The sequence below is a fragment of the Thunnus albacares genome, chromosome 2, assembly GCF_914725855.1.
Source record: "Thunnus albacares chromosome 2, fThuAlb1.1, whole genome shotgun sequence".
In the NCBI taxonomy this organism is placed as follows: Eukaryota; Metazoa; Chordata; class Actinopteri; order Scombriformes; family Scombridae; genus Thunnus; species Thunnus albacares.
The window spans coordinates 25,248,086-25,261,499 of NC_058107.1; the positions used below are offsets into that span (position 1 = coordinate 25,248,086).

Below are 13,414 nucleotides of genomic sequence, written 5' to 3' on the forward strand. Positions count from 1 at the left end.
ATTACATTATTCTTATAATCACCTTTATCCCATGATGAAAATTGTGTCTTAAATGGTTTGAAATTGAGGTGAATCTTGTGCTCTCCACCACCATCATCCAAACACCAAATTAGAAAATGTCCTCTGGAAGAATGCTGTTCATTTCTCCAGTAGAGTTCCAGAGACTTGTTAAATCTATCCCAAGGTGTGTTGAAACTGTATCTCATGGTGGCCGAAATACTTACTGAAACACATTCTCTTGGCTTTTCCTATAATTTGCCATCCATATTTATGCATTCTATATATAATATAATCATGATGAAGACTCACAGATGTAGTAATATTCTCTGCCCGGTCTGAACTCAAAGCCCAAGGAGAATGGAGTGAAGAGCTGGAACTTCTCTGAAAACTTGAGTGGCCCGTTTGGGGAGTGCGGCCTGTTGCACTCCCAGCGTTTGAAGCCCTTGGCAGTGTGGTCGCACGTGCTGTAGCCATCGTAGTTGACCATGTAGAGGACGTAGCGCTCTGTCCGCTCCTCAGGCACTGTGTCTTCGTAGTGGGGACAGTAGACATCCAGGTAGTCATTTATGCACACGTCGATGTGGTAGTCCCCACGGTGGAATCTAGTTTGAAAACAGAAGAGAATAAAGAAAGGAAAAGGTCAACTTTTTAGTATTCATATTAAGTATAGTTGGGCAATCAATCAAAGGTTTTGGTCCACATTCAAAGCAAAGTGAGAATACAATATTTAATCTCTGTCTTTTTATCACCACTTTCCTCTACCCTCCTCAACGTCAATGGACCTCCAGCCTGCTTTTCAATATTTTACAAGCACTTCAAACTCTAATTTTATTTCTACAAATATATAAATACAGCTATGACTAAACGTATGAACATTCCATCAATTATTCTAGATAAAAGTTCGTTTGAATTCAGCACATACAGCGGGGAATACAGGTTTGATCTCTCAGCACTCCTTCAATGTTGTGTGGAAATTTACAAGCACCAGCGCGCTCATCTTCTGGCTTCAATGAATTTGGGTGGGTTGGTTTATCTATAAATTTGTAATTGCAACACATATTTACTCGCACATATGCACATCAGCCTTCTGAATGATAGCAAACTGAAGTATCCAATTCCGAGAAAATATCCTTACAAGAAAACAGATCTCTTCACAAGAAAAACACTTTAACTTGAGGGGTTTTTTTCCTCCCTAAAAACATACTGACAGACAAACCCAAGCTGAGTGCAAAGTAGAAATGATACAGGAGGTTCCAGACAGTAAATGTCATGATAGGAAAAATACAGAGCTTGGCTGTCTCTGAGGGCTGTGCACTGAGGCATCTTTACAACTGCAATGATCTAGAACAGGCCACACAGGGTCAGAGGGCTTTAATACATACAGGCAGATTCATCAAAAGGCCACACACTGTCACAAGCTAACATCCACACACACACCATTTCTTCTCTGCTGCCTACAAAACAGGGTCTCTCACCTGTGAAATTTTCACAGCTTCCAAAATTAGAGAGCAATATCTAACTCTGTGTTTGTTCTGAGTTTCTGGTTTGGTCTAGGATGGTATGACGGTAACCTTAAGGTCACAGGGGACTTCACAGAGAAAACATTGAACACCTGTAAACCTGCTGGGGATGCCTTTAAATTTAGCACTCACTCTTGACCATGCCAAACACAAAGTTGCACAAGTGTACACGCGGACACACACACACACAGCTGGTGCCATAGACTCATTTCTCCCAGAAGACAGGTGGTGTGAGGTTATAATTGAGACCTAGTCTTTAATACTGTAAGAGCACAACCTGACAAGAGTTTTGACAAAACTTTTAATTGAAACCGCTTCTGTTGTCTATAAGAAGGCCTCCTCAAGCCCCAGAACGCACAAGGAGCAGAGCGTATAACAGGCTAAAATAATTTTATCCTGAGGACTCTGGAGCTTCAGGATTAACATACTAAAGCAGTGCACTCGTATCACGGTGACCTCTTTCTCTCGCCGTGCAATCTTTTCTGTTGCTCTCATTTACAGAATGTCCATTACGTCTTAAAAAGATTTTCTTAAGACTTTGTCCTAAAAGAATTCTTGCAGTTGGTTGAAAAATACCAGCAGAAAAAAAACATTTTCACTGATTGGCGCTAAATGTCTCAGACTTCTTCAGATGCTGATGAAAATAATATCCTGCACGACAGCATATAAATGTCAGCACTTTTATGTCTTTATTATCCTCTTTTTCCCTGTCACTCTCTTTCCACCCACTTATTTGCTTTCTCTATTCAAGACTACAGCTCTACTCGTTATTTCAATGATGTTTGAGTTCCGACTCTAAAGAGTGGATTTTGTAAGATCAAGTCGCTATATATGCGTTGAAAATGTTTATCCTGCTTGGCTGCATTTGATTCAGTCTGCAGTATGTCTAGACAAAACTACACAGAGTTCCAATCCCAATGCAAACCAGACCACTTGTTTTGAAGATCACATAGCAATTTGAGCAGTCTGGTTTAGGCGCCTTCACTTGTCACTTAATTCATGTTGGTATAATTGAATGATTAATGTAACAATCAAGTGGCAAATCTAACCACAGCCATTTCTCATTTCTGTGTTCATATACTATATCTCCCCTGACTCTGCTCTTCATGTGTGTATATGTGTGTGTGAGCTAGCATGAAATGTTTTTTTCTATGTTTACCCGTGTAGGGTAAATACCAATGTGAGGGTGTTTACAACCAAGGCATGGAGCAGCTCATCTGTAACATCTCATTTAAAACATGTCTGAGGATGTTCAGGAAGAGCCATGCATCTCCCTCACTGCTTTAAAATGTCACTGACTTAATGGTCACACTTGTGTGTGTGTGTGTGTGTGTGTGTGTGTGTGTGTGTGTTTCAGCTGCCCTTCTCTCCCTGCCTCAGCAGTCAGAATAGTGGCTCATGGCCCTGACTGCAAATGAAGCAGAGGATGTTTGGGTGAGTGAGCACATAAAAAGGGACAGGACATGTATTTGTAACATGCAACACACACTCACTCGCACACATATATGCATCAAACACATGCCCAGTACACACCTCCACGTGCACACACATCCACGCACATACATTAGGTTGGTGTTATCAGATCAGTGAGCTCCCTGGCACATTGGCAAAGGAACAGCAGTGAGACAGCCAGAAGCTGCTAATGGCACAGAGTGAGAAAGAGAGCGAGGGTGAGAAACAGACAGGGAGGGAGAGAAAGGACCTGGTTCCAAAAGAGGGTGAGGGAATACAAAAAAGAAGCAGCAAGACTGAATACTGCAGATAGTGCTGCCAGGCTCCCAAAGAATCCAAGTCTTTGCTGGAGTTATTCAACCATGCATTTATCATTAAAGGAGATTCCATTGAACCTATATGTGTGTGTGACTTGACTCTGTGTGTGCAGCCAAAGCTGTAAATTTTCTCCAGGTCTATTCAGCGTGGGATTGTCATCAAGATGTGTCCCGGAAAACTTCTTGTATTTTGTAGAAAGCTATGTTTATTGTCCTTATAAAAACCCGGTTATCAAGGGACTAATGTGGGAGTTTTAGATGCAGCCGGTGTTTTGTTTATAGCAATGGTTTCTTTAATCAGCTGCTGCTGTCCTATAAACTGTCTCTTGCTTTTCAGCAGAGAGACGAAACCGTTCTTTACCACAAAACGGACATGTGTTGTTCAAACATACGTCAGCGTCGGTGTGGGACACACAAGCACCAAGAGGTTGCACCAATAGAATGTAAATCAAGGCTGTGTTCTGTTGGAATCCCAAAGAGTGAAATAAAGGCAGGAGAGATGGTACAGGGGTCAATAGAAGAGAGTAATTGGAAAGATACTGCAGGATTAACTAATGCAGTGGGCACAAAAGAAAATGTAAATTAAAGCTGCATCAGAATTGGCTGTTTGTTGTGTGCGTGTGTCAGTGATATGGAGTCTACAGTGCATCATCAGAATAGTTATAGATTTTTCCAGTAATTAATTATAATTCAATAAATAAACACATTTTTAAAAATTGTTATATGTTTATTAATTAAATTAATATTTAAATAATGCATAACATATTAAATTGGTAAATGAATACATTTATATCCATATTCTTTCTTTAACTGTTAAACATTACAGTTATAAAATCACCAGCTGTTGAACTGGCAGCAGCACTGTGAATCACATAACTGGCCAATCAGAGCTCTTGTTGCTGCTCTATGAGTTGGAACTCATTGAATTTTGATGTCGCACACAGCTTAGAGGCTTTTTAAATGAAAGAGAAATTAAATCTAAATTAAAGCGAAATGGAAGTTATAAAAATTAAAGCAGGAGGCAAATTATTTGTGAGAATTGCTGACACATTTGTAAATGGAATAAATGCAAATCTAATTGTTAAATATACAAATTTAGCAATTAAGTGTTTATGCTTACTGAAAAAGTCTGATTATTCTGGTGGCACACTCTTATACAGTACATGTGTATTTTTATCATATTCTTGAGATGAAAGCTAAAAGCTTGCATAAATCACATAAGAAATTGTCCAGATGGAGTTGTCACTGAATAACTCAATGCCACACACACAGACATGCACACACACGTTAAAACACACACACACAAACACTCCACCCAACCACTACAATCATTTCTCTGTATTTTGCAACAAACTTCTGGCAACATCATGAGCAAAAATCTTTTTTATTCTTGTTAAAAAGTGTGGCAGTACAGAGTGGCAGAGGATTCCTTCTAGCAGTAAAATAGGTAATTAAGGAGCAAAGTTGGATGGCAGGCTAATTGTCAAATGGTGATAATTACATGTCTTTGTTATGGCACAGCTGTCACAGTGAGCTATGGGTCACAACACAAAGCCAGGGAAATCAGCTGGACACAGAGCGTGGGTGTAAATATGTGTGTGTGTGTGTGTGTGCGTGTGTGTGTGTTAGCTGGTGAGTACGTGAGTGAGTTAGAGAGAGGAAGATAATCTTTATTACCAACTGATTACATTTTCACACCACCTCCTCAGGCCCTCAGGGCTCAAACTGAAGAGCCAAGTATTGTCAGCACAAACACACACACACACACACACATACAGATAGAGAGAGACACTCACACACACAAACACTGAGTTACAAACAGAAAGAGTGAGTTTGGGAGAGCTGGAACAGTGAAGTGAATGCAGGGTAAGGTGGCACACCACTGCAGTTGCTGATTGGCTCATTTCCATTTCAATTACACAGCCCAGTGACATTGCTGTGCATACACTCGAGCACACACACACACACACACACACTCACAGAGAGACAAACACACACACACCTACACGTACACATACACACGCACAGGCCCTGCTCGCACGCACACATTGTACCCAATGAACTCCCATCAGCCACTTCTCTGAGCTGTGCACCGGTGGCTGCAGACAGAAAGCAAAAAGGACAGAGAGAGATAGCTAACCTGCATGAAAGAGAAAGACAGAGAAAAGGAGAGCAAGAGCTCAGCAGGTAGAGGCAGAGAGCAATCAGAGTCATCTAAGCAGTTCAATACGTGAGATTCAATAGGAAGAGGAACTTTTCAATATGCCGCCGTACAGTCGCGTGCTTCTCTAAATACCATCGCTCAAAGGTGTGACCCAGAAGGAGAGGCGGCTGTGATTGCTAATACAGGATATCAGGGGATTAAAAGGATCCTGTAAGACATGTTCTGCTTGTTTAGTATAAAGAAAGATTGATACTCTGGGAAATTTTCACACTTGAATGTTTTTTCTTAATGGCAACACAGTATGAAATCACAGACAGCCAATATGCATTTCTCAAGGCTAAGTCTTTCAAGATTCTCTGCGTGGACAATAGATGAATTAGCATTGACAAAATATAAAAGAAGTGCCTGAAAAAATCCTACTTGATGTTCTTAAGCTGCAGAGACTTTCACAAGAACTGTCAAGACTGCAGCGCTTACACACAGCTGACAGCCGCATGCATTACAAAGTCAAAGCCCCCTCTACCTGAGTATAAAAGATCATCTTTGTTTGCATCTACTTCTTTTTCCCTCTGATCTATTTTCTTGCCCTCTCCCCTTCTCTTCCTCAATTTTTCTGCCTGCCTGAGTTTCTCGCTTGGCCCGTCCCGTTCGTGACCCCAAATCAGATCTATTTACATTATTTCACCTCTCCCTGTTGAAATTCATACATCTGATATATTTTCAATTCAATATCCTCAGGCAATGTTCTGTTTGCCTGATAAATCAAATCACAGTAACCTAGAAACTAGAATTGCACTGGGACCTTAAACGGCAGATCTGCAATTGTTTTTTCCCCAAACTTTTTTTCCTATATCCCGTTGAGTGTGTGTATGCTTATGCGGATGTGTGTGTGTGTGTGTGTATGTTCCTAAAGTAAAAGATCATTTGTTGATTTTGGTCCGGAGGGAAAATATGTTTAGCCAAGAGGAGGTGAACTCTGACTGAACTCTGACTAGAGTACACAGGCAAAGGCCCAGTCAGGACCTTTCAACACATACACCACAGACACACATCGCAAACGCTTCACGATATAATTTGTGCAGTTGTCTAATTACAGATGATTGGTTTGGGCTCAAAGGATGAAAGAGAGCAGAGAGGAGAGTAGGAACAAAATGAAAGAATTGAAAGACAGACAGAGGCAGAGGGAAAGAAAGAGAGAGGCCGTGTTGGAATTGATTATGCTTGTTCTTAGCAGTCAGAAAAGAACTTTGCCTTCTATCTGGAGAGGAATTCACCTTGTTATTACTGATGGCAAAGGAGTGTCATGGAGAGTGAGGAGAGGGGTGAGGAACAAATAACTGCATCCAGTATTTCCACTTCCACAATCATCCTGACTGTAAAATTAAATTCTTCACCAGCCCACCATTTCAGCAATTCTCTTTTCTTTGAGGCCTGGAGATGGAAAACATTTTTCTTTTTGTCTGAGGGACTGGCAAGAAATGACAATACCACCTTCTGGGATACTCATATTACAGTTCATAATACACAACAGCCTTTTTCTCTACCAGTCTAACAATCACACAAGCTGTGCTGCAGCCTTGGCTGTAACTAGGCTCAAGAGCTGCTCAAAAAGATTAAATGTCAAAAATGAGAGAGGTGATGTTAAAGGATAATTCTGCTACAGTGGGATATGGTGACGCTGCAACAGCAAAGTACCACAAGGGCAAGAAACATAAGCACTGAAACTGGTCATAAACAAGCTGGCAGTTTAGCCAAATTATCGAAACCACTTGAAATATTGGTTATAATCCCTCACTGCACAGACTGTGTGTGCACAACTATGGTAAGTACAATGGATCAAAGTCAAGCCAGGAAGTCAGTCTGTAAACTGTGCTGATGTTTAGAACAAATTTTGTGCAATAATTTCACTTTGTCTTAGTTTTCTCTTCCAAATAAACTAACTGGGGGTTTGTTTGAAACCCATATAATCTTCTGACTGCTTGTGTTTCTTGCTGCACCGGACATGATTGTAGCAAAGTTTCCTATAGATCACAGCAATTAATTTGATGACTACAACAGCATAATTACCTCTAGGGATGATGGCCAAAACTACAAAACTAAGACACAATGTGTAATAGACTGGAATAGTCCATCTAAGAACTTTCACATTCTCTGTCTATTCTCATTTAGTCGTAGCGCTGTCTTACATGTTTTAAAGTTCAAAAAACATAAAACTGTGAGGAGAAGCAACCTCCAAAATACTCGTAGACAGCCAGGGAGAATACGGAGGAGAGAGCAGTGAAATCAGAGGATGTGTATGTGAGTGTCGCTCGTTATATGAGTTGACAGCCACATTCCTGGCTGGCTAACTGGCCGATAGGCTTACAGCACCAGGAGGGGTTTGAGGAGAAGACACGTAGACATCAGACCTATAGAGTATCATGTATTACTGGTATTGCCTCAGGGACATCGTGGAAGGCTGGGTGGGTGTTTGAACGCAGGCAAATTTTAAATCACACATATATGTTGTAATGGACACACATATGTGAGTGAATAGCTGCTGGTCATGGTGCATTTTACTATGTCCATCTGCTGTAGCTTTATGGAGGGTGTACTTTCAGGCTCAGAGCAGGTGGTCAGGCCAGTATAATATACGGACTGTCAGCAGAGAGGGGTACAGGGACCTACCCATGCATTCCTTCATCTCTCTTTCTCACATCTAGTTTCATTGACCCTTTCTCCTCTCTTTTTCTGTCTCTCTCCCTCTTCCACATCTCTCCATCCTTCCCCTCTCATCCCCCCACCCCCTCCCCTCCCACCACCACCACCACCACCACCACCGCCGCCACTCTTGACTGTGATCTTATGATATTCATTTCTGCCATTTATATCTGTCAGCGCTCATTTTGCCCCAGGGAGACAATGAATTAAGAGCACTGACAGACAAGTTCTTGTTCTGTTCTTGGTGCTGAGTGAAACGGCGAGATGTAGGGCTCCAGCGGGTGTTTGATGTAGTCTGCATCAGCATGCTACACTCAAGTCCAAAACAGAGGGAAAAAAAAGACAGACAGATACTTCCTCTGAGCTCATCTACACTCTACTCTGCCAAACAACCATTTTTATGGGTGTATAACACTGATGTGTGTAGGCTATATATGTGAGTGAATGACTGAGTGTGTGCGGGTCTGTGTATATCTCTCTGTGTGTAAAAGGATTTCTTTATGTCTCTGCTCGTCACCAAGGGAGTCAGGGAAAAATGACACATCCCCCAACATCCTGTCATACCCTGGGGCCATTCTCCTGAATCACTGCTGCCCCAAACCCACTTCAATCCTTTTGTAAATACTGTACACTCTGACATGTTTACCGGGACAAGAGTGGGTGTGTGCACGGTTGTAGATGCAAGTGAGTTTATGCACGGTCACACATGGGCAGTTAATGTCAATTAATAGCCATACATCATTGAGTGGGAGATGTGTTTGCTATTAATCATAAGTCATTGTTTTATAGTGACAAGGTATTTGGCAGCTGAGACAGAACAGCAGCAATGAAACGGCTCTGAGCCGTGTAACATGTCTTCCTAATGCGATAGAGTGAGAAGGACATCCTCCAGACAGAGACAGAGCTTGGTCTCTTGTTTACTCCATTACCTGTACTGACCTCTATATAACCATCTAGCTATGAATATGTTCTAGGAGGTTAAATAAACACAAACATCCCATACAGCTGCTGAAAGTTGCAGCACTTAATGTTTACATAACTATAAGTGATATACCTAAACACTTTGATAGGTGGGGTAACATACATGTGTAAACATGGTAGAAGTTAACATCCCCAGGTTTGTGTTTGCATTTGTAAACAGTAGGTGACATTGCTCAATGTCCCTGATGCAAAACTTAAATGGAACCAAGAGGGTCTCTTCAAAGAAGATGAAGCAGTCACTGGAATGAAAAAAAAAATCTGGGTTGTTGAATTAAAATGCATTTTCCCTCATTTCTTCTTATACTATTCAGAAGATCAATAAATTTACAAAACAATGCTTTGGTGCAATGCATAATGGCCCTGGTGTAGACCTTAAATTGGACTGAAAGAGTCTTTTTAAAGGAGATGAAGTGGTCACAAAATAAAAATAAAAAATAATGGTTTTAAAATGCACAATGGCTTTCTCTCCTACTTTTGAGAAGGTAATTGCACTCGGAAAACAATGTTTATTGCAAGAAGGCCAAAAAAGAAAAGCAAAAGCCAAGTTTTCTGTCACTAAACCTTCATCAGGGTTAAAATACACAATATGTATAATTTTAACAGTATACCCCTCAACACATCTGTAGATAAACATGGTAGCTTTTGAAGAATTCCAATCAAACTAGATGACCTTCTGTCAGCTAAGCTGCACACCCACACTCCTTTCAGACTGACCAAGGAGCAGTGAATCTGAACGTCATCTAACCTGGCTTTGCAACCTTCCTCCTGACCTGGAGTGAGCAAAGACGGGGAATTACTTAACTTTGGTGACCTGGTACTTCTACTGGTGAAGATAATTTTATGTCTTATTGACGTGTAAAGACTATAAAATACTTGTCTAAAAAAGACCAAGAGAAACAGAGAGAGTATGCTGAGTAGACCAGCATCATATGTACATCTCCTTTGTTTTCTCACCTAGCTTCTTTTTTTACTTCAACTGCCCTCTGTAGCCCACCTGTATATATGGCACATTACAGAAGAATGTCTATGGAGGTTAGTCAACCCACTTTTCTTCTTTGGTTGCTATGTAAGCTCCTGTCAGTCCCTGTCTCATCCTGTCTCTCAGGACAAATGATCAGCAGATGGATGGAGGACTGAAATGAGTAGGAAAACTGGCAATAAAAGGGCAGATATGGACAAAAAAAATAAAGGAAGCATACCATGTGGGAGAGGCAAGAGAGACACAGAGTGGGAGGAGGGAGAAAGAAGAAAGGCATGTATGACGGTTTAAAAGCTGCAAAAGATGGAGATGGACATAAAGGTAAAGGGTAAACATGTGGGTAGAAGAAATACAGAAGCAAGGATGAAAACAGAAAAGCGGTGATGAAAAGATGAAAGGAGGACACACAAACATGTATGTATCTGGTCGCCATGTTTTCACCCATTGCACCGATCATTAAGACTTGCATCACATCCATGCACATACACATGCACATGCACATGCACATGCACATGCACTTAGTGACCCACACTGACATCCCCATATACTATATATCCATACACTAAGTACACGCAGGCAAACACACACTGACCTTCAAGGTAGGTTGCCATGGAGCTGTGTCAGGATGTTATAATGTCACCACTTTCATAAAACCCTCGGCCCTTTCACAGTTCACAAACCACTGACAGTATACCCATGTTTGTGTGTGCGTGTTACTGTGTGCATGCATGCGTGTATGCATGGTGTGCGTGTCAGGCTTTTGGTGAGTTAGGTATGTAACACTTAAAGAGAGAGCCATGGGAGGCCAAATGGTAACTGTGCTCATCTGTAGTGTGTAATTGCTTTGCTGACAGATTGTAGCTATAGTTCTGCATGTCTATGCATCACTGTTGTCATGTGAAAACCTTGCAAGTTCCCTCCTTCCTTCAGTGATGCCTCTTATAAAGTGAGAATACTCTACAGCTAATGTAACCCTCTCAGACTTCTTCAGATTTACTTAAAAAAAATGCATTCTCATCCAGCTACCAAAAAAGGCTTTTTTACTTTGCTTTTGGTCAATTTTGACAAGCTGTTTTCATGAGACAATAGGTCAAAGATGAATGTCACACAGCTGATGAAAAGGCAGGCAGTAGCCAATTTACTGAAGCATTTCCTGTAAATACAACACCAAAAAAGTGTTCTGCCTTGATTGATGGTAGAGAAGTTATAAATTACATTTTCTATTTTAACGTATTATGAAGATCACAGTGAAGACCATTTTATTACATCTTTTACTTAATATGTAATGTTGACTCATTCAGGCATGCTGTCATTATACCATTATAACATTTCATGTATTGATCTACTGTATATAATACTGCATCTCTGCTTATAAAGAGGTGAGCAAGTGCAGTGGGGGATTTTACAGTTGTAAACCGTCTATGAGTTTTGTTGTCATCAAATGTGACATTTCTTTAATGGTTGATTCTATGTCTTCCTCCCTAAGCTTGACTCTCATATTTCCAGGGTATGTCCAGGGCCTCGATTTCAGTCTTGATCACACCTAGATTGTTTCATATGACATGAGCGTGGCCAGACTGGTTTAGATAAAATCATATCTGGATATGTTTTGTTAGGAATCAAGAACCCATGCCACTGAGTTTAAAATGGTGTGATGCTTGTTGGGATTCCTAACGCAAATGTTTGTTCTAGGCTTTCCCACTATAACTTACATCTTACCTCCACTAGTTCTGCCATGCTCATGCTTCTTATAAAAGTTACAAAGTATTTAATTTAATGGATTTAGCTTGTTCCCATAATGAGATGATACATCAACCATTCATTTTTACACTAATTACTGTCTTAGGGCGATACAAGTGGGCTGTGCAGTGAAATGCAGAATAACATAGACATCTTATGTAAGAGGAAACCAGCCCATGATCTGAACTTTACCCAGCTAATGTCAGAATAGTCTGATTCACATGCTCAATAGGAAGGCTTAACTGTGTCAGGACTTTTGGTTTATTTTTCCAGGGACACTCATATTAAGAGTGTATTAATTCACTGTACTGCCGGGTTGTTTGAATAAATATTTGATCCAACGGATTACATCGTGTGATGACATGTTCTGTTGTATCACATCATGTTTTGCCTGTGCCATTATCTGCATCAGTCTAGACAGGGTACACCTGTCTTAGTCATAATAAATTTACACAATACAACTGTTGGAGACAGTGTTGACATATCCATCAAATAATGCAATATTCCCTGATAGCTATCATCCAGGCAGCTATCCAAATCAAGTTTTAAATTTAAAACTATGGTTGGCAAAGGACTCATGAATATTTCCATCTTAACATTGAAAACCTATCAGAGTAATCACAATCAGATTATGGGGGCCTATTTTCTCCCCAGTCCAGATAACAACTTTCAAGTTCAATCATGACTTTTAAAAACAATCCTGATTCACTGACATCTTCAGTGTTATGACTCCCATCATTGAACCGGAGCTCTGGCAGACAAGAGATGCGGTTGATGTGGCAGCGGAGGAAAAGAGGAGGTCATTTCCAGAGCTGATTATAAAAGGTAGAGTGTTTTAAGAGCAGATGGTTATGAAAAGATGATGGAAGTCCTTCATAAGTAGCGTCGGCACAAGACACCACCAGCATAGTTCCCCAACAAGGGACTATAGAAGATCTTTGTAATCCTTTGCTCAGCTGCAAAACAAGCATATATTTTGTGTATGTAGGCACATGCATATATTAAGGATTGCAAGCATACTGTATTGTTTTGTTTGACTAACAGTCCAAAACCAGCAGATGTTAATTTTGCAATGATATAAAAAAGAAAATCACAAATTTTAATATTTGAGAAAGAGCAAATGTTTGGAATTCCAGCTTGATAAAGTGAATCATAGTTCTACATATGTGTCTTCACATATATTTAAGGCCTGTCACAGCACATGTGTGAATATCACAGGGAGATATATAGAGGCAGAAAAACATAGCAGGGCGGTCAGGAGGACCAAGCAGTTAGCTGGAACTCCAGAGGGATTAACAGTGCTTTTGTCAGTGGGGGGCTGACACATGGGCCTCTCTACTAACTCCTCATGCCTGTTTAAAAGCTATATAGCCCTTTAGCTCTTACACTGTGTATGTATGTCTGTGCAGGGTGTAAGTCTGTATTAATGCAGCTAGTTTGTGTGCGTGTGTATGTGTGTGTGTGTGTGTGTGTGTGTTTGGTATGAAGTGTTTTGTAGGACCTTCAGGGTCAGCCTCCCATGGAGAAGCTGTCAAGGTCCCAGGCAGGGGGTTAAGTGGTG

At 40.7% G+C, this 13,414-nt stretch overlaps 1 protein-coding gene across 2 annotated transcripts in view; it reads right to left on the reverse strand.

Moving 5' to 3' along the window:
- The window catches only part of efna5b (ephrin-A5b), a 103,123-nt gene that overhangs the window by 24,018 nt on the left and 65,691 nt on the right, over positions 1 to 13,414 (reverse strand). For both annotated transcript variants that reach the window (XM_044374714.1, XM_044374707.1), the window contains exon 2: positions 310 to 602. In XM_044374714.1, coding sequence (XP_044230649.1) covers positions 310 to 602 — 293 coding nt within the window. The remainder of the gene's footprint in view (positions 1 to 309; positions 603 to 13,414) is intronic.